Source organism: Entelurus aequoreus, linkage group LG04 (genome assembly GCF_033978785.1).
Source record: "Entelurus aequoreus isolate RoL-2023_Sb linkage group LG04, RoL_Eaeq_v1.1, whole genome shotgun sequence".
Taxonomy (NCBI): domain Eukaryota; kingdom Metazoa; phylum Chordata; class Actinopteri; order Syngnathiformes; family Syngnathidae; genus Entelurus; species Entelurus aequoreus.
Genome location: NC_084734.1, coordinates 31,137,433 through 31,164,286, shown reverse-complemented (window position 1 = coordinate 31,164,286; position 26,854 = coordinate 31,137,433). Strand labels below are relative to the sequence as shown.

Below are 26,854 nucleotides of genomic sequence, written 5' to 3'. Positions count from 1 at the left end.
ACATAGTCTTCCCAACGTGTCCTGGGTCTTCCCCGTGGCCTCTTACCGGTCGGACGTGCCCTAAACACCTCCCTAGGGAGGCGTTCGGGTGGCATCCTGACCAGATGCCCGAACCACCTCATCTGGCTCCTCTCCATGTGGAGGAGCAGTGGCATTACTTTGAGCTCCTCCCGGATGACAGAGCTTCTCACCCTATCTCTAAGGGAGGAAACTCATTTCGGCCGCTTGTATCCGTGATCTTGTCCTTTCGGTCATAACCCAAAGCTCATGACCATAGGTGAGGATGGGAACGTAGATCGACCGGTAGATTGAGAGCTTTGCCTTGCGGCTCAGCTCCTTCTTCACCACAACAGACCGATACAGCGTCCGCATTACTGAAGACGCCGCACCGATCCGGCTGTTGATCTCACGATCCACTCTTCCCTCACTCGTGAACAAGACTCCGAGGTACTTGAACTCCTCCACTTGGGGCAAGATCTCCTCCCCAACCCGGAGATGGCACTCCACCCTTTTCCGGGCGAGAACCATGGACTCGGACTTGGAGGTGCTGATTCTCATCCCAGTCGCTTCACACTCAGCTGCGAACCGATCCAGTGAGAGCTGAAGATCCTGGCCAGATGAAGCCATCAGGACCACATCATCTGCAAAAAGCAGAGACCTAATCCTGCAGCCACCAAACCGGATCCCCTCAACGCCTTGACTGCGCCTAGAAATTAAAAGTTATGAACAGAATCGGTGACAAAGGGCAGCCTTGGCGGAGTCCAACCCTCACTGGAAACGTGTCCGACTTACTGCCGGCAATGCGGACCAAGCTCTGACACTGATCATACAGGGAGCGGACCGCCACAATCAGACAGTCCGATACCCCATACTCTCTGAGCACTCCCCACAGGACTTCCTGATGGACACGGTCGAATGCCTTCTCCAAGTCCACAAAACACATGTAGACTGGTTGGGCAAACTCCCATGCACCCTCAAGGACCCTGCCGAGAGTATAGAGCTGGTCCACAGTTCCACGACCAGGACGAAAACCACACTGTTCCTCCTGAATCCGAGGTTCGACTATCCGGCGTAGCCTCCTCTCCAGCACACCTGAATAGACCTTACCGGGAAGGCTGAGGAGTGTGATCCCACAATAGTTAGAACACACCCTCCGGTTCCCCTTCTTAAAGAGAGAAACCACCACCCCGGTCTGCCAATCCAGAGGTACCGCCCCCGATGTCCACGCGATGCTGCAGAGTCTTGTCAACCAAGACAGCCCCACAGCATCCAGAGCCTTAAGGAACTCCGGGCGGATCTCATCCACCCCCGGGGCCTTGCCACCGAGGAGATTTTTAACTACCTCAGCAACTTCAGCCCCAGGAATAGGAGAGCCCACCACAGAATCCCCAGGCACTGCTTCCTCATAGAAAGACGTGTTGGTGGGATTGAGGAGGTCTTCGAAGTATTCCCTCCACCGATCCACAACATCCGCAGTCGAGGTCAGCAGAACACCATCCTCACCATACACGGTGTTGATAGTGCATTGCTTCCCCTTCCTGAGGCGGCGGATGGTGGTCCAGAATCGCTTCGAAGCCGTCCGGAAGTCATTTTCCATGGCTTCCCCGAACTCCTCCCATCTCCGAGTTTTTGCCTCCGCGACCGCTGAAGCCGCACACCGCTTGGCCTGTCGGTACCTGTCCGCTGCCTCAGGAGTCCTATGAGCCAAAAGAACCCGATAGGACTCCTTCTTCAGCTTGACGGCATCCCTCACCGCCGGTGTCCACCAACGGGTTCTAGGATTGCCGCCACGACAGGCACCAACTACCTTGCGGCCACAGCTCCAATCAGCCGCCTCGACAATAGAGGTGCGGAACATGGTCCACTCGGACTCAATGTCCAGCACCTCCCTCGTGACATGTTCAAAGTTCTTCCGGAGGTGGGAATTGAAACTCTCTCTGACAGGAGACTCTGCCAGACGTTCCCAGCAAACCCTCACAATGCGTTTGGGCCTGCCAGGTCTGTCCGGCATCCTCCCCCACCATCGCAGCCAACTCACCACCAGGTGGTGATCGGTAGAAAGCTCCGCCCCTCTCTTTACCCGAGTGTCCAAAACATGAGGCCGCAAATCCGATGACACAACTACAAAGTCGATCATGGAACTGCGGCCCAGGGTGTCCTGGTGCCAAGTGCACATATGGACACCCTTATGCTTGAACATGGTGTTCGTTATGGACAATCCGTGACGGGCACAAAAGTCCAATAACAAAACACCACTCGGGTTCAGATCCGGGCGGCCATTCTTACCAATCACGCCTCTCCAGGTTTCACTGTCGTTGCCAATATGAGCGTTGAAGTCCCCCAGTAGAACGAGGGAATCACCCGGGGGAGCACCCTCAAGTACTCCCTCGAGTGAATCCAAAAAGGGTGGGTACTCTGAGCTGCTGTTTGGCGCGTAAGCGCAAACAACAGTCAGGACCCGTCCCTCCCGAAGGCGGAGGGAAGCTACCCTCTCGTCCACCGGGTTGAACTCCAACATGCAGGTTCTGAGCCGGGGGCAACAAGAATTGCCACCCCAGCCCGTCGCCTGTCACTGCCGGCAACGCCAGAGTGGAAGAGAGTCCATCCCCTCTTGAGAGAACTGGTTCCGGAGCCCTTGCTGTGCGTCGAAGTGAGTCTGACTCTACGCTGCTGACCCGTCTCCGCTCGGGATGGTTCCTGCTGGCCCCACTATGGACTGGACTTTCGCTGATGTGTTGGACTTTCACAATATTATGTCAGACCCACTCGACATCCATTGCTTTCGGTCTCCCCTAGAGGGGGGGGGGTTACCCACATATGCGGTCCTCTCCAAGGTTTCTCATAGTCATTCACATTGACGTCCCACTGAGGTGAGTTTTCCGTGCCCGTATGTGGGCTCTGTACCGAGGATGTCATTGTGGCTTGTACAGCCCTTTGAGACACTTGTGATTTAAGGCTATATAAATAAACATTGATTGATTGATTGAACTTCTCCACCTCGCGCACTAGCTCAGGCTCCTTCCCCCCCAGCGAGGTGATGTTCCACGTCCCAAGAGCTAGCTTCTGTAGCCGAGGATCGGACCGCCAAGTGCCCTGCCTTCGGCTGCCGCCCAGCTCACATTGCACCCGACCTCTTTGGCCCCTGCTATGGGTGGTGAGCCCATTGGAGGGGGGACCCACGTTGTCTCTTCAGGCTGTGCCCGGCTGGGCCCCATGGGGACAGGCCCGGCCACCAGGCGCTCGCCGTCGTGCCCCAACTCCGGGCCTGGCTCCAGAGGGGGGCCCCGGTGACCCTCGTCCGGGCGAGGGAAATCTGAGTCCCGGTTCTTGTATTTCCATAGAAGTCTTCGAGCTGCTCTTTGTCTGATCCCTCACCTAGGACCTGTTTGTCTTGGGAGACCCTACCAGGGGGCATGGAAGCCCCCGGACAACATAGCTCCTAGGATCATTGGGACACGCAAACTCCTCTACCACGGTAAGGTGGCAGCAAATAATTAAATAATAAAAAAAACATTACATTTAATTTTTTCTAATATATAATGCACACAACTCAAAACCTACATACCCAAATATTAATTATATTTATAAAATGTGTCATTTTTATAATTATGAGATATTTAGATTATGAGATATAATAAAATCCAGCAACAGCTATATTGTAACTTCTTTTTCATTTTTTTGTAATTTGCCTGAATTACAAAGCAAAATATTACAAACACTTTTCAGTACACCTTATATTCCATCCATTTTCTACCGCTTTGGTACACAAATTTAAAAAATGTTTTTGATACAACTCGAAGGCCAGTGAGACCATGTCCACTTGTGATATCAATGGGGCCTTTATCCTCTCGAGGTAATTCCCTTGGTTGGATAAAAGGACTGACACACACCATAGAATAGCTGACACACACCCACTGGTACACAAAATGAGGGAGTTCAGCACTTTTCACCACAGTTTTACGTCTTTCTCATTCCGTCTGATCAAGATAAAGCGTGGTTATCTGGGAGGCTGAAAGCAATCGCTCGCTTGGCACTCCAATCTATCCCAGCCATTGCAAAAAGTCCCCAACAATTCTTGGAGAGAGTCTTATTAGGCTGATAGTTTTTCCAGGTGTAGGAAAAGTCACCTGGCTTTTTTTTTTATTCTGATACCTGCACACCAAGGAACTGAACTTTGGAGTGTTCTGTCGACCTGACTTCCATTAATACTAATTAGTAGATGACTGCACAGTAACTGCAGTTGGGAATTGTTGAAAAGTGAGTGCATTTGACATCATTCAAATTCAGCAAAAAAAAGAAGAAGATATTTACATGCTCCCCGTGGCTGAGCTGCTGTCTGTAGGCAGCGAGCCGTTGGACCTCTCCATCTGAGCCAACCTGAGAGACAAACATCATCATTCAACTACGAAACCAATGTCACACATTCATCATCTCCAACAAGCTATTCCAGGAGGTGTTTTCTGGCACCCCCTACGGCAGACCTGGGCATAAATCCGGCCCTTTGTACGTCCCTGTCCGGCCCGCGTGAGGCCAATCATAAATTACAAAATACATTTTAAAAAGTATCTTTTTCGAGTGTGCAATACAACGGTGCTGCTTTTGTTTTGAAAAGCATTATTTGTATGACTTCCATGTGGACATATGCTCGTGCGCGCAGCGGCAATCACAAATTACAAAATACATTTAAAAAACATATATTTCGTGCGTGCAATACAACTGTGCTGCTTTTATTTTGAAAAGTGTTATTTATGGTCGTATGTCCTGTTAGTGAAGGCGCACAGCGACAAGTGTTGCCCGGTCCGGCCGGTTTTCCCCCGAGACGCTAAAAAAAGAAAAGGTGATGACGATTGGCGTGTTTTCAACAAGACATGGACTGCCAAGTAAAGGTAAAGCCGTGTGCTTAATTTGTGGTACACATGTTGCTGTGTTTAAAGAATATAGTGTAACGACCTGCTGAAGTTGATGTTGTTCTTCTTGAGTTGCGTAAATGAGGAGTGAGGATGAACGAGAGTGTGAAAGGAACGAGATAAGTTGAGCTGTGTTAGTATAGCTTGCTCAATATAAGTTTAAAAAGAGCGTCAGACTTGGTGTGCACTTCTTCTGGACGCTACAATTGGTGGCAGAAGTAAAACTTTGCGCATACTACGCTGCTTAATTGTGTGCGCAGCCTGCTACGTCATCGAGAGGTACGTGCCAAGTGAGGACCTCGCCGCAGAGAGAGAGAGAGAGAGAGAGAGAGAGAGAGAGAGAGAAAGGAAGGAGAGAGACAGTGTCTACAGGTGCAGCGCACGCTGCTTGCCATGGGGGAATTCCGCCCTCAATGAAGACTCCCAGGTTTGACGGCAAGGCGAACTGGGAGGCATTTCATCCCACTTCTGACATCAATTGTAGCGTCCAGAAGAAGTGCACACCAAGTCTGACGCTCTTTTTAAACTTTTATTGAGCAACCTATACTAACACAGCTCAACTTATCTCGTTCTTTCCACACGCACATCTATCCTCACTCCTCATTTCCGCAACAGCAACGCTTCCTCCTTCTTCGCCAATCACCTTACAGGCGTGCTACGTTCACAACAAAGAGGCGGCAGGATACATTTTTGCATTGTATTACACATCAGGAAGTGTTGTGTAAGAAAGTGTTAAAAATAAAACCATCAAAAGCCATCTGCTTTTGTATAAAGATAAGTTAGGTTAAATTAAAATATTATTTTTTATCTTACGGAATATCAAAAATAATTCAAGCAAAATTTAATTGAAATATTGTTGGTGTGGCCCTCCAGCAGTGCTCGGGTTGCTCATGCGGCCCCCGGTAAAAATTAATTGCCCACCCCTGCCCTACGGGGTTTGGTCAAAATGCTTTGGAAGACGTGCGAGGCATCGATCGAGTCACTTTTACACATGTCAGTCCTCCAAAGGTGGAGGCTAAACAGTGGAGGCTAAACAGCTCAAGTTACAGAGAGTGTTTTGTAGAGCGCCTTGAGCTGTGTGAGAACTTACAAGTTAAACCAACCTATAGGGTTCAATAACAGCACAGGCAAAATTTGAAAAAAGAAAGAGAACTAGTTCCATACGGTACATGTGACAGTAGAATATGTAGTCACAGTCACTCCACCGAGAAAAGATGTCACTTTTGTTCTGTTTAGTTAACTTTGCAACTTTAACCTCCTTTATATACCCGTGCAGGGAAACTTTTCTGGAAGGAGCGCGCCAAAGAAAAAGAAAATGACAATGAAAAGTGAAGTGAAATTAGGCATTGTATAATGCTCAATGGAGTTGGCTGCATGCTAGGTCCGACCCGCTCAAACACACCTTGACCATCGTCTAGGATAAACAATGGTATGTTTAAACATGTGAAATGATCTTCTATTATGAAATGGACAGTGACAACTAAGCAGCATAGTGGTCTCATTATTTAGACTACCTTCTCTCAATAAGCCTGTTTCTGGCTCCCTTGCAACGCCCCTTCCGGTGTGCAAGACAACCACAGGATTAACATTTTTAATACTGTTTCTTTTAATTCTTATATTGAATCTTTTCATCCATTCATTTTCTATACCGCTTGTCCTCATTGGGGTCAAGGGTAAGCTGGTAGGCAGCTCTCCTGACTAAGCCACCATGCAGCCTACTGTATATGATCCTTTTTATTACAGTAGTTTGTATGTCCTTCATGTATTTTGTGTACCATGCAAGTGACTTAGGTGTTAATTTAACTCCAATTTAGACAAGTTCCCACTTAGACTAAAACTCAACGCCCTGTATTACAGGTATTCTTGTGAAAAGAAAGACACAAATAATCCAAAGACAACAACACATATCCATGAAAACCTTTTTCTTTTATCCCGTTTCACCCTGTTTCTTAATTATCTCTCGACTTTGAGACCATAATTGGAATTATTTCAAATTCTGAAGGTCCACACTATAATGTTGTCTTAAAAATATTCCCAATGAAGGCTTTTTGTGGCCATAAACAAGATTGAGTTTGTGGCCCTCTTTCTTTAATATGACTGGTGCAACATGCGAGGGTTTATAGAACTGACTGCAGCCTAGTGAGTAATAAAATACAGTCTTCTGCCATATATCTCTTTGATGTTTGCAGCTTGTAAAGGTGAATCTGTGGGTGTTATTTCATGTCGACAGGACTTTTCCATTTTTTTTAAATTCGTAAACATATTTTATATGCTCTAGCTAAGAAATTATTATATTGCTAATTTATAATTCCCAATTACCGGTACTGTATTGCTTTTGGCAACCAGAAGTAGATTTAGCAATGTTAGCCTGAGTAAGTGCTAAACAAGACACAAGCAACAACAAAACAGTTCAAGTATGTTTATAATTAGATATTAAGTTAAAAAAAGAATATATATATATATATATATATATATATATATATATATATATATATATATATATATATATATATATATATATATATATATATATATATATATATATATATATATATGTGTGTGTGTGTGTATACATACAGTACAGGCCAACAGTTTGGACACACCTTTTCTTTTCAATGCATTTTCAAGAATATTTACATTGTAGAATGTCACTGAAGGAATCAAAACTATGACACCAGTGAAGTGAAAAACCATTTCAGGTGACTACCTCTTGAAGCTCAAAGGGAGAATGTCAAGAGTGTGCAAAGCTGTAATCAGAGCAAAAGGTGGCTATTTTAAAGAAACTAGAATATAAAACATGTTTTCAGTTATTTCACCTTTTTTTGTTAAGTACATAACTCCACATGTTCATTCATAGTTTTGATGCCTTCAATTAAATGACAAATTACCACAAAATATCATAATGACAATAACCGCACTGCTTCCTAAATAAACAACTTAAAGGGGAACTGCTATTTTTGAGGGAAATTTTGCCTATAAATCACAATCCTTATGAGAGACAAGAACACAAATGTATTTTTTAATGCATTCTAACTCATAAATAAATGTAAATAAAATTCAGCTTACAATGAAGCTATTGGGAGCCATGATGTCATTGTGTCTAATGGGAATATATGCACAACCCATCAGTCGACATCCCAGTGAGAGCAGGCATTAATAGAGTAAGTGATGTTTTATTATGCACACCTGTGAAGTGAAAAACTATTTCAGGTGACTACCTCTTGAAGAGAATGCCAAGAGTGTGCAAAGCAGTAATCAGAGCAAAAGGTGGCTATTTTGAAGAAACTAGAATATAAAACATCCATCCATCCATTTTCTACCGCTTATGTTTTCAGTTATTTCACGTTAAGTACATAACTCCACATGTGTTCATTTATAGTTTTGATGCCTTCAGTGACAATCTACAATGTAAATAGTCATGAAAATAAAGAAAATGCATTGAATGAGGTGTGTCCAAACTTTTGGCCTGTACTGTGTGTGTATATATATATATACTGTATATATATATATACACATATACACACATACATACATATATGTGTATATATATATATATATATATATATATATATATATATATATATATATATATATATATATATATATATATATATATATATATATATATATTAAATATGTTTTATTTAAATCTTACACATTATGTAAAGATTTGTATTTATTATAAATAATCACGTATGAACAATAAACAAAAAGACTACTGTACATTGACAACTAAAATTGAATTAAATCCAAAATGTTCAAATCGTCATGTGTTTATATTTCAGATAATTTACAATGTTGACATGCAAAATGTAAAAAAAAAAAGTTTAGTAGGTCAAAGGGGAAAGAAAAGTGCTCTATACTGTATATCCGAATGCAGTGAAGCCAATTCAAAACTGCTATGCCACTTTGGCATTAAAAGTAAATACAACATAATAAATGGGCCAAAACTATGGAAAAACAAATGTTCTTTAAACATTATATTTTGAGAAAAAAGATTTGGCTATATTATAAACTTAAATAGTACCATTGTTTTAGAAATATGGATGTAGAGTTGTCATGCGACGCTAAATTAGCAATTATTACAAAGGTTCTTTTGAATTGATGTTGAACCAAACTAAAATCTTGACTCACAGCTGAATAAAAGTTTATCAGAAACAATTCAATCCATCAAAGTAGAATAGGCAAACTCCTGCATCTGGTTGTGGCCCTAAAGAACCGCATAGTGTGAATATGCCAGGGGCTGGCCCCTTTAATAAGCAGCACGCACACTGTTCTCCATGGTAAACTCAACGTTGACAGAAAATTTGGTTTAGGGTATAACAAGATAAGTCTTAAATCAAATGTTGGTGTTTTTTTGTCATGTAGCACATATACATATATATATCGATTATTGTTGGGTTTTTTTGTACAGCACTTTCTGCTTGCCACTTGCCTGTGCATTAAAAGTGCTATATAAATAATGTTTGATTTGATATCAATAAAGTTTGATTACGATTCAATATAACATCTTTTCTAGCGCAAAGCCAGTTTGTGTGGAAGCCAATTTATGTCACAAGTTGGCCTCCTCGGAGAAAGTAATCTTTGGATGGATTAGGGATTAATTTAAGGAGCAAGAGATAATTTGTCCAAATGTGAGCCCTGTATCTTGGAATCAATCCCTAGTATAGAAGAAACATGTACTGCTTATGTTTGGGATGATTAGGAGCAGCTCACTCACTGTGGAGTTGGCTGGTGGTTTGATGTACCACACAGCAGGGTTATTGGAAGTTTGCAGCTAAAAAAAAACACCCCAGCTGTGTGATCATTATGTCCATCCATCCATTTTCTACCGCTTAGTCCCTTTGGGGTCGCGGGGGGCGCTGGAGCCTATCTCAGCTACAATCGGGCGGAAGGCAGGGTACACCCTGGACAAGTCGCCACCTCATCGCAGGGCCAACACAGAGAGACAGACAACATTCACACTCACATTCACACACTAGGGCCAATTTAGTGTTGCCAATCAACCTATCCCCAGGTGCATGTCTTTGGAGGTGGGAGGAAGCCGGAGTACCCGGAGGGAACCCACGCAGTCACGGGGAGAACATGCAAACTCCACACAGAAAGATCCCGAGCCTGGGATTGAACCCAAGACTACTCAGGACCTTCGTATTGTGAGGCAGACGCACTAACCCCTCTGCCACCGTGCTGCCTATCATTATGTCACCTCCTGATATACTGGAAATTGATGTTATTTGCAGGAAAAAACATATGCTATTTATGTTATGCAACAGCGTCATCTATTTATGATGTGAAACTGTGGATCTAAAATTTTTATATCAATAGAAAGGATTTGTCTTCACTCCAATATTAGACAGTTTTACTTTACATTCTATAGTTTAGGCAATTTAAGTCTAAAAATGACATTAAATTGATATACAAGTAAAATAATTGTGTAAAATGATACATTAACTTAGAATGCATGTTAATGTATCATGGGTGTTGAAATGAAGGCTTCTAATTCAGTTTAATAATTGGTTTGCAATGACTTATGGGTGTACAAACTTTTAACACTGAAAATTTGAAGGGTGCGTGCACTATTTTTATACATTTTGTACATCAAATATGTTAAAATCAAGACAATGTAGCTCAAAATATGCTAAGTTATATGAACAAAACATCCACATGGTAGCTTTGTGTAATAGGTGACAAGACAAATTACTGCAATATATAATAATACATCTCATTAATGAGGAATTACACTATGCCGAGGACCTAGATGTGGGCAAAATTACACCCTGCATTAACTAACGCCACCTTTACAAGCAATTAACCTTGAATAAGTAGCAAAACACAGTAAAAAGTCAACTAAAGTACATTGTGTTCCGTACAGCAACATTTTGATGAAGTTTTTGGTTAACAGTGACTTTCAGTTTTATGCAGTATATTGTAAAATGCTTCCTGGTACCTTTAAATTCTGTTTCCACTGCAGTTTTCATTGACAGTACATTAAAAGCCCCCAAAAAGTTCAAGAAAATTACGTCACATTAAAGCATACAGTATGTGTCATCACTTGTTATCAAAATTAAGGTGCAGTAGATTGCCAAAATAATTTTACACCTCAATGCTAAAATTGTTTCAATTATCATTAATATTTATGACAGTTAAAATGTTTATTAAAACATGCCTGTTTTACGAATGTGACAGCTTGACCCTGGAACGGACACATTCTAGTTTCATTACTTCCTATGAGGGAAATGTCTCAATATATGAACAACCCCCAAGGCTCCACTGTATTGAGAACAATGTTGTTGGCATTTACTCGTGTTCCTTTGTGATTTAAGTGAACAACGTTTAACAGACTAAAAGATGGGTTCTCAAAATTAAAATGGAAACATGCATTTCTCATTCTCTAAAACAGCAATTCCCAACCACTGCGCCACGGAGTAGTTAATATTTAATCACCCAATTTTACTTAATTGGTTCAGAAATAACTGCAAGTAATGTATCTGTTCATCTATCCATACCAGCATCATACAGTGACAGGCAGAACAAGTATATGCTCTTAACCAAACTAACTGCCAAACTAATAATCGATTTAAACTATTATACAAACATCGGGTCTGATTCAAATAGAGAGATGAGGGTCTTTAAATTGACTTGCTGTTGTACTCTGTCCCAAAGTGTTAACATGTGCTCAATGTAAAGAACATAATGTCATGGCTGTCTTGAGTTTCCAATAAATTCTACAACTGTTATTTTTTTGTGATAGAGTAATTGGAGCACATACTTGTTGGTCACAAAAAACATTCATAAAGTTTGGTTCTTTTATGAATTTATTATGGGTCTACTGAAAATGTGACCAAATGTGCTGGGTCAAAAGTATACATATAGCAATGTTAATAATTGGTTACATGTCCCTTGGCAAGTTTCACTGCAATAAGGCGCTTTTGCTAGCCATCCACGAGCTTCTGGTTGAATTTTTGACCACTCCTCTTGACAAAATTGGTGCAGTTCAGCTAAATTTGTTGGATTTCTGACATGGACTTGTTTCGTCAGCATTGTCCACACGTTTAAGTCAGGACTTTGGGAAGGCCATTTTAAAACTTTAATTCTAGCCTGATTTAGCCATTTCTTTACCACGTTTGATGTGTGTTTGGGGTCATTGTCCTGTTGGAACGCCCAACTGCGCCCAAGATCCAACCTCCGGGCTAATGATTTTAGGTTGTCCTGAAGAATTTGGAGGTAATCCTCCTTTACATTGTCCCATTTACTCTCTGTAAAGCACCAGTTCCATTGGCAGCAAAACAGGCCCAGAGCATAATACTACCACCACCATGCTTGATGGTAGGAATTGGTGTTCCTGGGATTAAAGGCCTCACTTTTTCTCCTCCAAACATATTGCTGGGTATTGTGGCCAAACAGCTCATTTTTTGTTTCATCTGACATCAAATGGACAAAGATAAGACCTTCTGGAGGAAAGTTCTGTGGTCAGATGAAACAAAAAAGTATGTGCTCCAATCACTCTATCACAAAAAAATAAGAGTTGTAGAAATTATTGGGAACTCAAGATAGCCATGACATTATGTTCTTTACAAGTGTATGTAAACTTTTGACCGTGACTGTAGGTGCAGCACTTTAAAGCCACATTTCCACCAAGTGGTAGAGTATGGAGCACTTTCTTTTTGCACCTTTTACAACCAATGAGTCAACGTGAGCGCTCGGTGGAAACAACCTTACAGTGTATGCTCGATAGCAGGTCAAACACAAATAAAATGATGGAGGCGGTACCTGCTGGCGTACTGCTCTATCCGGGAATGGGTGTCATCATGGGAGAAGTGAGGTGACTGGGACAGCCTGGAGAGGAATGGCGTAGTGAAGATGAATGAGATTTGGCATGCAACCAAGACCTTATTAACACAAAACATGCACACACACTTATATACAATATCCACTAGTTCCTTCACAACATCCTCTGATTATCCTACAAAGAGGAATGAGGAAGCAGAATGATCTGTAATGGAGGCTTTTCTGCATGTGAATGTGGTGCTTTAAAGGAGTGAGCCGACATGTTTGTGTGCAGCCAGTGTGGATGAGTCAGGCAGGCAACATGCAGTTGGTGTCAGGACATAAGGAGGGCAGGGAGGAAGGCGTGTGTGGTTTGTTAAAAAAGGCATTTCGGTCGGTAGGCGAGGTGTCGTCGCTGGTAGATACTTACTCATACTGTTCCGGACACATGCTGATGAGCGTGACGGGACTGTAAAAGAGTTGTAGGGCATTGTGGGGGGGATGGAGATTGGGTTGGGAGGGTACCACAAAACATTTCTGGGTCAAATGCACTCAGTGAGTCAGGAAAATAGAAACACAGCAGGTGATAGACGAGGAGGGAGGAAAAAAAGTGTGCAACATATCAATATGTGGACCACCTGAAGAAACCATCAAAGTCAGAGCTGGCCAAATTGTACTGATGTGACCTTTGACACCTCTGGCTTCTGGTGTCATCCTTGCTTCAACAAACATGCCCCTGTTGTATATTATATCATCTGGTCATTTTGATCATTTCAAAAATTGAGCAACGAAACAACCCAAAAGGGGTTGTCACTCTGACGTGTCCAATGGTTAAAGCGGCGGTCAGCAACCCGCGGCTCTCGAGTGGCTAGCGGCTCCCTGGAGCTTTTTAAAAAATTTTAAGAGATGGGAGAAAAATATATTTGTTGTTTTAATAATGTTTCTGTAGGAGGACAAACATAACACAAACCTTCCAAATTGTTAGAAATCCCACTGTTTTTTATGCTCGTGTTTGTGCTTCATGTGATGAGAGTATTTGGCCGGCGCCGTTTTGTCCTACTAATTTTGGCGATCCTTGAACTCATCATAGTTTGTTTACATGTACAACTTTCTCCGTCGCTGCCACAGAAAGACGTGTTTAATGCCACTCATTTGTCTCATTTTGTCCATCAAATGTTTTATGCTGTGCGTGAATCCACAAAGGTGAGCTTTGTTGATGTTATTGACTTGCGTGGAGTGCTAATAATCCATGCTAACATGCTATTTAGGCTAGCTGTGTGTACATATTGAATCATTATGCCTCGTTTGCAGGTATATTTGAGTTCATTTAGTTTCCTTTACTTATGTCCTCTGTGTAATTAATTGATATTTGCATGTCTCATGACACATTATCTGTATGTAATATTGGCTAAATTTCTGATTGTGCACCATATTGTTCCAGACCACAGCAAACTTTACCGAGCTTGCAAAGATTGTAATAAATAATAATAATAAACAGCCTGTCCTTTCCTTTAACTTGGACACACACATCTATACCTTTGGCAGTTTTAAGCCAGTAATTTCCAGGAGTTATCTAACCCTCTCAGACACTTAATTAATGTGTTGCCTTCATTAAACTTACATAAGACTTTTAACTTTTTGCGGCTCCAGACAGATATGTTTTTTGTATTTTTGGTCCTATTTGGCTCTTTCAACATGTTGGGTTGCCGACCCCTGGGTTAAAGAAATAAGATAGTCTGCCCTTTGAGATCGGCTAAACATTTTTTATTCAAACCAAATAAGTATCAATCGTATCAATATTTGTATTGGTTTAATCATTAGTATGTATTTATGTTTTTGTTATTATTGTAACTTTTAAAGTACATCAATTTGTTTTTATTTTGTATTGGTTATTGTTTGATTTCCCTCAAAGGAATAACATTTAGAACAGTTAATTTGATTGATATCAAATAAACAATTTTTGTACTCAATGTAAAATGTGCATTATTGATGTTACATTCTATGTCTCCCGGCTGGCCTGGGAACACCTCGGGATCCCCTGGGAAGAGCTGGACAAAGTGGCTGGGGAGAGGAAAGTCTGGGCTTCCCTGCTTAGGCTGCTGCCCCCGCGACCCGACCTCGGATAAGCGGAAGAAGATGGATGGGCATTCTACTTGTATATCTTCAAGCAGCAAAAAGCAAATATTTATACAAACAAACAGGGTATTTTAACCATCTTGAGGATGTTGAGCTAAAGAGCATTCAAAATGAAAAACATTTTGAGTCATATAAGTAGGGTTCTTAATGGATAGATGTTGATAGTCCAACTGATACTGACTGGTATACACAAGCTATGGAAAAGATATCAGTAGAAAAAAATGCATTTAGTTTAGATAATAATGAGTCATATATTGGAATATGGGATGCATTATTTAAAATGATTTTAACTATTAAATGAACATAGAATATGACTTATTATTTTATCTTTGTGGAAAATATTAGACACAATGTGTTGTCAAGCTTATGAGATGTGATGCAAGTGTAAGCCACGGTGACACTAATGTTCATTTTTTAAATGTTTTTATTTTTTATAAACGGTTGTGATGATAATGTAAATGAGGGATTTCTAATCACTGCTATGTTGGAATTCTTATTAATATTGGTATTATTGTTGATATTATTCATTTCTGTTTGACTACTTCTGGATAGATTTGTGTCATATTTGTGTGTCCTCTCAATTGCTCTGTTGATTACTATTCTGAATGTTGCTGGGCCGGGTTTGGTTTTGGAATTGGAATTGTATTATTATGGTATTATTGTGTATTATTTTGTTGGATTGATTCATTAAAAAAATAAAAAAATAAAAAATAAAAAATAACAATTGGGTTCTTAATTGTATGTGTAGCACAGTAAGGATTGATCTGACCTTTGACTGATGCTACCTAAACCGTCTTATGTTGGACTTTATTCAAACATTAAAAGAGCAGCTTTTAGATCGTTTACACATTTTACGTTGATGAAAGCTCATATCTGTCAGAAAAGACGCTTCCAGTAATACAAAAAGCCCAAGCGATGAGTCCAACACCTTCTGAAATCTCCATTCCCCCCTTTTTTTCCCCTCTTTAATGCCTCTGTCTGCCTTTGGGAGGCGTTTATCAGGCGGCTAGCCCTGTAGGAGTCGTTTCTCAGGGCACCGGGGAAGTGAACATGGAGGGGGAGGAAGAGGGATGAGGGAGTCAGTCATCCAGCTGCAAGGTGACGCTGTGAGTGCATGGTGGAGGAAATCCTTCGGAGGTCAATCATTATGTGCATACAAAAAACTTTTCTGCTGAAGCGTATGAGGGCTATATGTTGGAAAATATGACTCAGATGAAAAGTATGTTACATAAAAATAGCTAGCAAAGAATAATAAATAGAAATGCATAATATGTACAAAAAAACAATCAAGATGAATGAGCTCCCAGCAGGATTTTGGGGGGTATGCACCCACCTGGGGCGTCAGCTCAGCATCATGTAGACTTAGTTAAAGGGCTCTCTGTGTGTGGTTTCTTTTTTTAACACTTCATAGGCTGGGAGATGTTAATCAGACTTGGCATTGCATCTACATTAGGAAGATCTACGATGCAGCTGCAACGAGCCAACACGTAATTAAACAAAAACACTCCCCATTCACTAGTCCACCGGTGTGTGATGTGTCTTTTACTACAATTTCTCTTTTTAACCGTTTTTATGGAAGGAAAAACAAGGGTTTCCCAAATGTTTACTGGGTCACCACGTTTTGGATTCAAGTTTGTCGTAATGAATTTGAGTATCAAGCGAAAGTGACATTTAATGTTGTTATAACAGTAATATGCCTCCTTAGAGCAGGGGTGTCAAACTCATTTTAGATCGGGAGCCAGTCAGCATGATAACTTAAAAATCAAGACAACTTCAGATTGTTTTCTTTGTTTAAAAATAGAACAAGCACATTCTGAAAATGTACAAATCATAATGTTGTTGTTTTTTTTTACACTTATATGTTGTGCTTAATAGTACCGCATTTTTCAGGGTATAAGTTGCACCGGCCGAAAATGCATAATAAAGAAGGGAAAAAACATATATAAGTCGCACTGGAGTATAAGTTGCATTTTTGGGGGAAATTTATTTGATAAAACCCAACACCAAGAATAGACATTTGAAAGGAAATTTAAAATAAATAAAGAATAGTGAACAACAGGCTGAATAAGTGTACGTTATATGACACATAAATAACCAACTGAGAATGTGCCTGGTATGTTAACGTAACATATTATGGTAAGAGTCATTCAAATAACTATAACATATAGAACATGCTATACGTTTACCAAACAATCTGTCACTCTTAATCGCTAAATCCCATGGAATCTTATACGTGTAGTCTCTTCCGCGAATGAGCTAAATAATATTATTTGATATTTTACGGTAGTGTGTTAATAATTTCACACATAAGTCGCTCCTGAGTATAAGTCGCACCCCCGGCCAAACTATGAAAAAAACTGCGACTTATAGTCCGAAAAATACGGTATTCTATCTTTATTTGTCGTTATTTATACTTTCTGAATAAATTATGTGATAATGTTCATCAGTCAACTCATTGGTGTTAATTTTCAATCTATCAAGATAAACGAATTATATCAAAATCTAATAACTGGATGTACTGATGTGGTTTATTTTTTTTTACATTTATAGCATAATCTACATAGATACAAAGAATTGCTGTTGCGACATCTAATGGACACATTTACAACAGCAGTTTCTTTCATTCAAAAATTTCGGCTCATTTGGTGGCGACTTGTCCAGGGTGTACCCCGCCTTCCGCCCGATTGTAGCTGAGATAGGCTTCAGGGCCCCCCGCCACCCCAAAGGGAATAAGCGGTAGAAAATGGATGGATGGATGGATTTTTATACTTAGCACTGTTTGTGGGCCTGATCCGGCCCTCGGGCCGTACGTTTGACATCACTGCCTTAGAACTTGTAAATGAAAACCAAACATGGAAAAAAACTATCATCCCCTACTTGTTTTCTCAATTTTTGAGGCGCTCAAATGATCCTTTTTGAAGTTCCATGTATTTTTCATGAATAGGCTTTGCTACACATTCTAAAATTAAGATTGAGCTCTGCTAACTATCCGTCAGCCAACTCATACAGAGGTATGAGTTGTAAGCCTGATAATTGTGTTTTTCTTCCACAAATTGGCAAAGCTAGCATGGCGATGCTGTTAAAAAGTGAGTGTAACGTTAGCATAGTAGCTATTGTATGCCAGCACTGCTACAAAGTGGATAAAGCGCACAAGAGCGCTTCTTGGAGACACACTCTGTTGGAGACAGGCGTGGACCTGAATGATGTTGGATCGGTGTTGTTGTTGTTGTTGTTGGGGACAAGTGTTGTAAATTAGCTTTGGCTACAAACACTATGATGCATACATTGGATAATTGTTTCAGATGTCTATGTTTTTGTATCTGTATCCCTATTTCAAATAAACCTCTATAATAATAATAATAATAATAATAATAACACAGCTCATTAGCATTTACGCTACAGACACACAAATTGTTGTTTACAGTGGGACTTCCTGTACTAAAAACCTTGATTTTATTGTCTAAATCCCAGCATCAAGGTTAGACTCATAATTGACACTTGCAATTATGAGACTTGGAATTGTTAAAAACATGTTTTTTGTTTGGGGAAATCCAAACAAAAAACATTTACTGGCAATGTATCGTAAACTTCAAAGCTGTTTACGAAATATTAGTAGTAAACAGCTTTGGAGTGGATTTTGGAAGGGACACTTACGTTTCCATGTTGTCTCCCTCCAGGACAGTTTGGACAGGTAAATAACCCAATCGAGGGTGCTTGGTAAAGTATTTCTTCGAGCGGAATTTATTCTTCAGCACTTTGGTAAAATCTCGCATGTCCTCGCCGGATGTTGTCTAATGGAAAGAAAGTCACAGAAAAAGGTTTTCGTCATTTGTTGCAATGGTTTGAGCTAAGCTTTCTCCTACTTTGGGGGTCCTTTAAGAATATTGATCGTTCCTGCACTTGAGGTCAGTGTTCAGCGAGCAAATAAGCAGCTGTACCCGTCACTGTAAAGCAAGTTTTCAGCATCCATTCATTTCGCCGCACTACCTCCATTGTCATGGTGATGAGTGATGAGTGCTTGGTGACTGGATTCCAGCCACAATAAAGCTAAGGCCAAATTTTCATTAAATCAGCGAAAAAACATATTTTGTCTCTGCGTAGTCTACAAGCTTTATTTGATGTATGAATAAAACTCCCCAATTCTGTGCTGAATTACGGAAAAAAAACTTTAACCTCTTTGGATAAATAATAAATGGTAAATGGGTTACTCAAAGCGCTTTGACACTATTTCCACACACATTCACACACTGATGGCGGGAGCTGCCATGCAAGGCCCTAACCACGACCCATCAGGAGCAAGGGTGAAGTGTCTTGCTCAAGGACACAACGGACGTGACTAGGATGGTAGAAGGTGGGGATTGAACCAGGAACCCTCAGGTTGCTGGCACGGCCACTCTCCCAACGGCGCCACGCCGTGGATGCGTGTCTGAGAACTCTAAACAGGATGTGACTCATGTAACAAAGTCTTAACAGTTTAATAATGTGGGAAACCTATCACGTAGGCCTGCAAAGGTGTGTGTGTGTGTGTGTGTGTGTGTGTGTGTGTGTGTGTGTGTGTGTGTGTGTGTGTGTTGTATTGTATCCTCACCGGTGTGCAGTACTCCACCATGGGGTAGTTGAGCTTGTGGCCTTTGGCTGTGCGCCCAGAGAAGAAGCAGCTCTGACACACGTCGTAGTTAAAATGCTTCAGACTGCGATATCTAAAGAAAAAAAAGACACAGTGGGAGGCCAAAAGTGAGATAAGTTGCACAATACAAAACACAATTGGATAAGCTGCCCGCAGCTCTAATGTGTCACAGTTGGTGTGCTGCATGCCATGTACGCTAATGTGTTGGGTTGGAGGGTCAAATTTGGTAGAAATATGTGTTAAATTGCACCAAGAGCAACTAAAATACTGTAATATCAGGGGTGGGCCTTCTCTGCTGGCCTAACATAACCAGAAATCATGATCATAATTAAAGATAAAAGTATTTTTTAATTAACTTTTCCCTAAAAGTATTCATATTCTCTTCATGTCATGTTATGTTCCTTCCAGTGCTGTTGTTTTTAGGTTAGTTTTTATCCAATCAGAATTCAGCTAGCTTATGTTGCCATGCTGTTCCAAATCCTCCCGAGGCCTTCAAGAATCAATAATGCAGGCGTCTGTGCACTGTAAGTGAACAGACACATACAGTTGATAGACAGTTGCGATAGCCAATCAGATCACGAGTTGTTGTCAGTAAGGCCTTCTGGATGGCCTCATGTTAAACGTGACATTTACGCGTCCTGTGATTGGATAAGCACCGGAACCGTTAGCGGATGAATTTGAGAACACAGAGTTGAGAGACAGTTGCGATAGCCAATCAGATCACAAGTTGTTGACAGTAGCCTATCTAGGTAACCTGATGTTAACAAGACTGTGATTGGATACTCACTTGTCATTACAGAGTGAGTATCCAATCACAAGTTACAACTTAGCAGGAAGCAGGGAGTGTTGACCCACAAAGAAGGAGAACAAAACATTGATTAGGTGGCAGATAAATATTTGCAAGGCCCTTTTCAAGAAGGATATTTAAAGAGAAACTACATCTTGTGAGACGATGTCGGCGATGAAATGGGGAAATGCCCGCCATTTCCACTCAAATCAGTAGTATCGGAGCGGTACCACTGGCCTATGGGTGCTACAAATTGTGAGTTCAAATATTTTATTTCTTAATTTTTTCACATTTAATATGTTTTTTGCAATTTTAATTTTGACAGTACCACATAAGATATGTTTTAATTGCTGATGCGAGTTTATTGATTTTTAAATGCGCCAGAAAATAACCCATTTTGTACACGTTGAGGTGATTTAATGCCCAGTAGTGCGTAAATGTGTTTCTGTACAGAATTTCTCCAGCAATGGTCATGTGGTGACATTAATGATGGTGTTTTGAGAGGTAATCATTGAAGTCGGACATCACTGAAGGCTTAAGTGGGAAACGCACGGCCCACCACTGTGTAATATGCATATCAGGGCAGTACTGTGGTTGGCAATGCCCATTTGTAAACATACGATACCTTTACCCGCAAGTATTTTTTTAATTCTCTCCTACAATGCACAAAAGCACTCTGATCAGCCATCGTTGTTTTGGTGGTGATGACTATCATACTGAAAAAAATCAAGCTAACATGAACTCCATGAGCGTTGCAAAATTACTTTTTCGGTCATTACGGCGCTTCAGCTATAAGGCTGTTGGGAAAAAAATATATGTATTTATTTGAATAACAAAAGCAATCTACATTTTTTATGATTGTTTTCCTCATTGAAGAATATAATCTTACAATAATTTTTATTACTTACATATACATTTTTCTTCTTGGATTTATTAGCGAAAATATAACATTATATAACGTTAAAAGAATAGTCTTACTACATCATGAAAAAGGGTTATTTTGGTGTACTATTACTTATTTTATGCCTTTGTTTGCATAAGATTAGAGGGGAAACAATTATAATGATACAAGAATAAATTGGTATTATTACGGAAAAAAGATGTAAAGTTACGGCAAATTGTATTTTGAACAAAAATTATTATAAGATCTTAGAAAAAATAAGGTATAACTTTACAATTATTACGTCTTATTTACTAGGAGGAACAAGTCATAAAATTTGAGGGAAATTAAGTACAATTTAGAAAAAAAAATCTTGTAACTTTACCACATTTTTTCTCACTGTCTTTCTGTTTTTATCCAATTTTTATTATCTGTAAACAACCCCTTAGTCAAATCTAGTGGGGCTCTTTCTAGTGGTCCACCCATCCTTTACGCACACATACTTTATTAGCACCCTCTATGTGTTGACTGTCAGAGTGACAGACAGTCGGATTCCCACTCAAACACTTCTCAATATAACAACAAATGTCAGACCTCCATTCAGGTCAGCCGCAGCCAGAAAGCCATTTAGCGGCTTAAAGAAGAAAAAAAGACTGGAGTCATTCAGACATAATAGCCGGAGTGGAGTGTTTTATCTCTTTCCTCTGTGCAGCTCCTAGCTGACTGATGAGGCAAAGAAAGTCATATATCACACCAGTCAACTGCTTGCACAACAGCACTAAGTCAAAGACACCGTTATGGGCTTTGTATTGTAATGAGGAAGAGGAGGCGCGGGGCTAATTCACCTCCAGTGTAGCATGTGTTAACATGCAGTTCATGAGCATTTCAACTGAACTTTTTTAGTAATTACGGAGCCTTAGCTATTCAATAGGAATGTCATCATCTGGTTAGAACACAAACGGCAAAGATGCACGTTACAGAATACAAACATTTAAAATTAGGGCCTGTGGGAGGACACAAAGTTAGCAAAACAGAGTTAAAAAGCTAACATTACAGTCACATTTCCATAGTATCATCATGCTAGGTTAGCCTATTCGCTGAAGAAGAACTAAGTTAACTAATGTTTTGTAGCTTTTTACAAAGATCGTTAAAAAGGTCAGTTTTGAAAAGCTAGAGTTGGTTTAACCTTGGCGGTTGTACATCCATCCATTCATCCATCTTCTTCCGCTTATCCGAGGTCGGGTCGTGGGGGCAGCAGCCTAAGCAGGGAAGCCCAGACTTCCCTCTCCCCAGCCACTTTGTCCAGCTCCTACTGGGGGTTCCCGAGGCGTGAGCCAGGAGACATAGTCTTCCCAACGTACCGGTCGGACGTGCCCTAAACACCTCCCTATGGAGGCGTTCGGGTGGCATCCTGACTAGATGCCCGAACCACCTCATCCTCCTCTCGATGTGGAGAAGCAGCGGCTTTACTTTGAGCTCCTCCTGAATGGCAGAGATTCTCACCCTATCTCTAAGGGAGAGCCTCGCCACCTGGCGGAGGAAACTCATTTCGGCCGCTTGTACAGGTGATCTTGTCCTTTCGGTCATAACCCAAAGCTCATGACCATAGGTGAGGATGGGAACGCAGATCGACCGGTAAATTGAGAGCTTTGTCTTCCGGCTCAGCTCCTTCTTCACCACAACGGATCGATACAGCGTTTGCATTACTGAAGACGCCGCACCGATCCGCCTGTCGATCTCACGATCCACTTTTCCCTCACTCGTGAACAAGACTCCGAGGTACTTGAACTCCTCCACATGGGGCAAGGTCTCCTCCCCAACCCGGAGATGGCACTCCACCCTTTTGTGGAGAACCATGGACTCTGGCTTGAGGTACTGATTCTCATCCCAGTCGCTTCACACTCGGCTGCGAATCGATCCAGTGAAAGCTGAAGATCCTGGCCAGATGAAGCCATGAGGACCACATCATCAGCAAAAAGCAGAGACCTAATCCTGCAGCCACCAAACCGGATCCCCTCGACCCCCTGACTGCACCTAAAAATTCTGTCCATAAAAGTTATGAACAGAATCGGTGACAAAGGGCATCATAGGCGGAGTCCAACCCTCACTGGAAATGGGTCCGACATACTGTCGGCAATGCAGACCAACCTCTGACACTGATCAATTCAGGACAATTAATTAACTTTAGAATTTAGAATGCTGCCATGAATTAAATTAAATTACACATTTGGCTTTGTCAGAAACAAAAACATTTTGCAGTTAGTTTTGTACCCTTGTATGACAGCATTAAAAAAAAGTATGTGCATGCTATCAATAATTGTGTTTTTTGATTAGACAGTTTTTTGTTTTACATTTGAACAGTTTTTCTGACACTCGTACAGTATGACAGTCCCTTGGAACACTGTTTACAGTTTAACCTTTTATTTCTATTTCCATTACTTCCTATGTGTAAAAATCCAATGTAATCCCAAATTAACATGTTTATGGATCTCGATCTACTTCAACAAACGAATAAATCATATACCTGATAGGTGATCAATAAAATAGCTTAAAGAGGCCTCGCTTTGACATAGAATGAAAATGCCTGAAATGCTGAATGGGTACAAAATTGGGACTTCATTAAATGGTCTCGCAACACCTAGGACACCTTCCATGTTGCATGACAAAAAGCTTACTCTGCATTTTCCTCAACCATCTCATCAATCAGTGACACAACTTAGGAGACACTTGCTTCATCAAACGTCCGACTGCATTTTCTTTTTTGCGCTTTCGGTTCCAGCTCCACTCAGCGTGGCGTTGCATTCATTTCCAACCCCCAAAATAAATGCCTATTGAGTTTGTGCGGCAAATCGCACCAACAGCAGCCAAAACATAAGCTGTGAGTTGGTATGTGTGTGAGTGGTCTGTTATGGATTGTTGCCAACGTTCTCTGTGAAGGCTGTGAACCTGGCAGTGTGTGAGCGTGCAGCTCTGGCTGGTATTTAGTGAGAGGTCCGGCCTGTGCTGACATTTAGATAAATGCCCTCCAGAGCCGTTCTGCCCTTTATGATTAACAGCAAACACCAGTGTGTGCACGGCTTTGATCGCTTTGCACACTTGTAAACTAGCATTGTAAAAATAAGGCATACAATAAAGAGGTGTGTACCTGAAGCCGACAATAGGACACTCCTTGCAGATGTTACACTTGGCCTGATGTTTGGCCGTCTCAGCGGCCGCAACTCTGTGCAGGACAGGAAGCCACACCATGGATTGAGGCTCTAGGCGCATCCAGTCCACAAACTGCCTGGGGTCCAACTCCACTTTGTTGGTCGCCTAAAGACACAAAGGGACAAGAGAATTAGAGCTTTGGCCATTTTTTATGGGTTGTCATTCAAATTCAGAACACAAAATGTGGCTCATCATCTTGTCTTTCATCAATCACCAATTTACCACAGCACTTTTCAGAAATGGTAAATAAAAACAGAATACAATGATTTGCAAATCCTTTTCAACTTATATTCAATTGAATACACCGCAAAAAAAAATATATTTCATGTTCGAACTGAGAAACGTAATAAAAAAAAAATTATAATTAACTTAGAATTTAATGGCAGCAACACATTGCAAAAAAGTTGGCACAGGGGCATTTTTACCACTGTGTTACATGGCCTTTCCTTTTAACAACACTCAGTAAACATTTGGGAACTGAGGAGACCAATTTTTGAAGCTTTTCAGCTGGAATTCTTTCCCATTCTTGCTTGATGTACAGCTTAAGTTGTTCAACAATCCGGGGTCTCCAATGTGGTATTTTAGGCTTCATAATGTGCCACACATTTTCAATGGGAGACAGGTCTGTTGTAACACGTGCAGAATGTGGTTTGGCATTGTCTTGCTAAAATAAGCAGGGGCGTCCATGAAAAAGACATTGCTTGGATGGCAACATATGTTGCTCCAAAACTTGTATGTACCTCTCAGCATTAATGGTGCCTTCATAGATGTGTAATGCCTTGGGCACTAATACACCCCCATACCATCACAGATGCTGGCTTGTGAACTTTCCGCCTATAACAGTCCAGATGGTTATTTTCCCCTTTGTTTCGAAGGACACAACGTCCACAGTTTCCAAAACTAATTCAAAGTGTGGACTCGTCAGACCACAGAACACTTTTCCACTTTGCATCAGTCCATCTTAGATGAGCTCGGGCCCAGCGAAGCGTTTCTGGGTGTTGTTGATAAATGGCTTTCGCTTTGCATAGTATAATTTTTACTTGCATTTACAGATGTAGCGACCAACTGTAGTTACTGACAGTGGTTTTCTTAAGTGTTCCTGAGCCCATGAGGTGATATCCTTTACACACTGATGTCGGGTTTTTTATGCAGTACCGCCTGAGGGATCGAAGGTCCATAATATCATCGCTTACGTGCAGTGATTTCTCCAGATTCTCTGAACCTTTTGATGATATTACAGACTGTAGATGGTGAAATCCCTAAATTCCTTGCAATAGCTCATTGAGAAATGTTGTTCTTAAAAAATTTGCTCACGCATTTGTTCACAAAGTGGTGACCCTCGCCCCATCCTTATTTTTGAATAACTGAGCATTTCATGGAAGCTGCTTTTATACCCAATCATGGCACCCACCTGTTCCCTGTTCCCTGTTCACCTGTGCGATGTTCGAACGTTAAGTATCTTGTCTTTGCACTCTATTCAATTGAATATAATTGAATATATTGAAAAATCATTGTATTCTGTTTTTATTTATGATTTACACAACATACCAACTTCACTGGTTTTGGATTTTGTAAATACATTAAATTAATGCATTAATTAGGATTTTAAAAAATATATACATTACCGTTCAAAAGTTTGGGGTCACCCAAACAATTTTGTGGAATAGCCTTCATTTCTAAGAACAAGAATAGACTGTCGAGTTTCAGATGAAAGTTCTCTTTTTCTGGCCATTTTGAGCGTTTAATTGACCCCACAAATGTGATGCTCCAGAAACTCAATCTGCTCAAAGGAAGGTCAGTATTGTAGCTTTAGAACACTGGAGTGATAGTTTCTGGAAATGGGCCTCTATACACCTATGTAGATATTGCACCAAAAACCAGACATTTGCAGCTAGAATAGTCATTTACCACATTAGCAATGTATAGAGTGTATTTCTTTAAAGTTAAGACTTGTTTAAAGTTATCTTCATTGAAAAGTACAGTGCTTTTCCTTCAATAATAAAGACATTTCAATGTGACCCCAAACTTTTGAACGGTAGTGTATATTAAACTGCCTATTTGTTAAAGTCATGCTCACCACGTCAGCATATTCTACATATTGGATTTTCAAGCATAAAAATAGCTAAATGAATAAAAAATACCAATACGACAGTAGTATTGGCCATGAGATGAGAGCAAACCAATCAGAGGTGCTGTTATATAATATGGCCACTGACTGGCTGAGCCTCAAGCACCATCACTATATTGGATTTAACATATAAAAAGAGTGTAAAGTGGACCATATGGGTGTTATTTCATGTCCATAGGGCATCTCATAATAATAAAATCTCATATTTTGAAATTCATAAACATTTTTTTAAAGCTTTAGTTAATAATATTCCTTCTCTGCAGAACTTAATTTACCATGGTCAGGCCCGGATCCAATTAACAGCATAAGTGAGTGACTTCTGTAATATTTATTTTGGTTATAAATTAAATATTAAACTAAATATAATATATAACCAAATGGAAAAATAGGGTAATATTAGAAACAAATTCTCATG

The 26,854-nt window shown here is 40.8% G+C and overlaps 1 protein-coding gene across 5 annotated transcripts in view; it reads right to left on the bottom strand.

The window, feature by feature from the left end:
• The window catches only part of utrn (utrophin), a 393,845-nt gene that overhangs the window by 27,094 nt on the left and 339,897 nt on the right, over positions 1-26,854 (bottom strand). For 3 of the 5 annotated variants that reach the window (XM_062044584.1, XM_062044586.1, XM_062044588.1), the window contains 6 exons: positions 24,250-24,416; positions 19,399-19,510; positions 18,465-18,601; positions 13,105-13,143; positions 12,678-12,743; positions 4,312-4,377 (listed from right to left, as the gene is read on the bottom strand). In XM_062044584.1, coding sequence (XP_061900568.1) covers positions 4,312-4,377; positions 12,678-12,743; positions 13,105-13,143; positions 18,465-18,601; positions 19,399-19,510; positions 24,250-24,416 — 587 coding nt within the window. The remainder of the gene's footprint in view (positions 1-4,311; positions 4,378-12,677; positions 12,744-13,104; positions 13,144-18,464; positions 18,602-19,398; positions 19,511-24,249; positions 24,417-26,854) is intronic. The other 2 variants (XM_062044587.1, XM_062044585.1) reach the window with 2 other exon arrangements.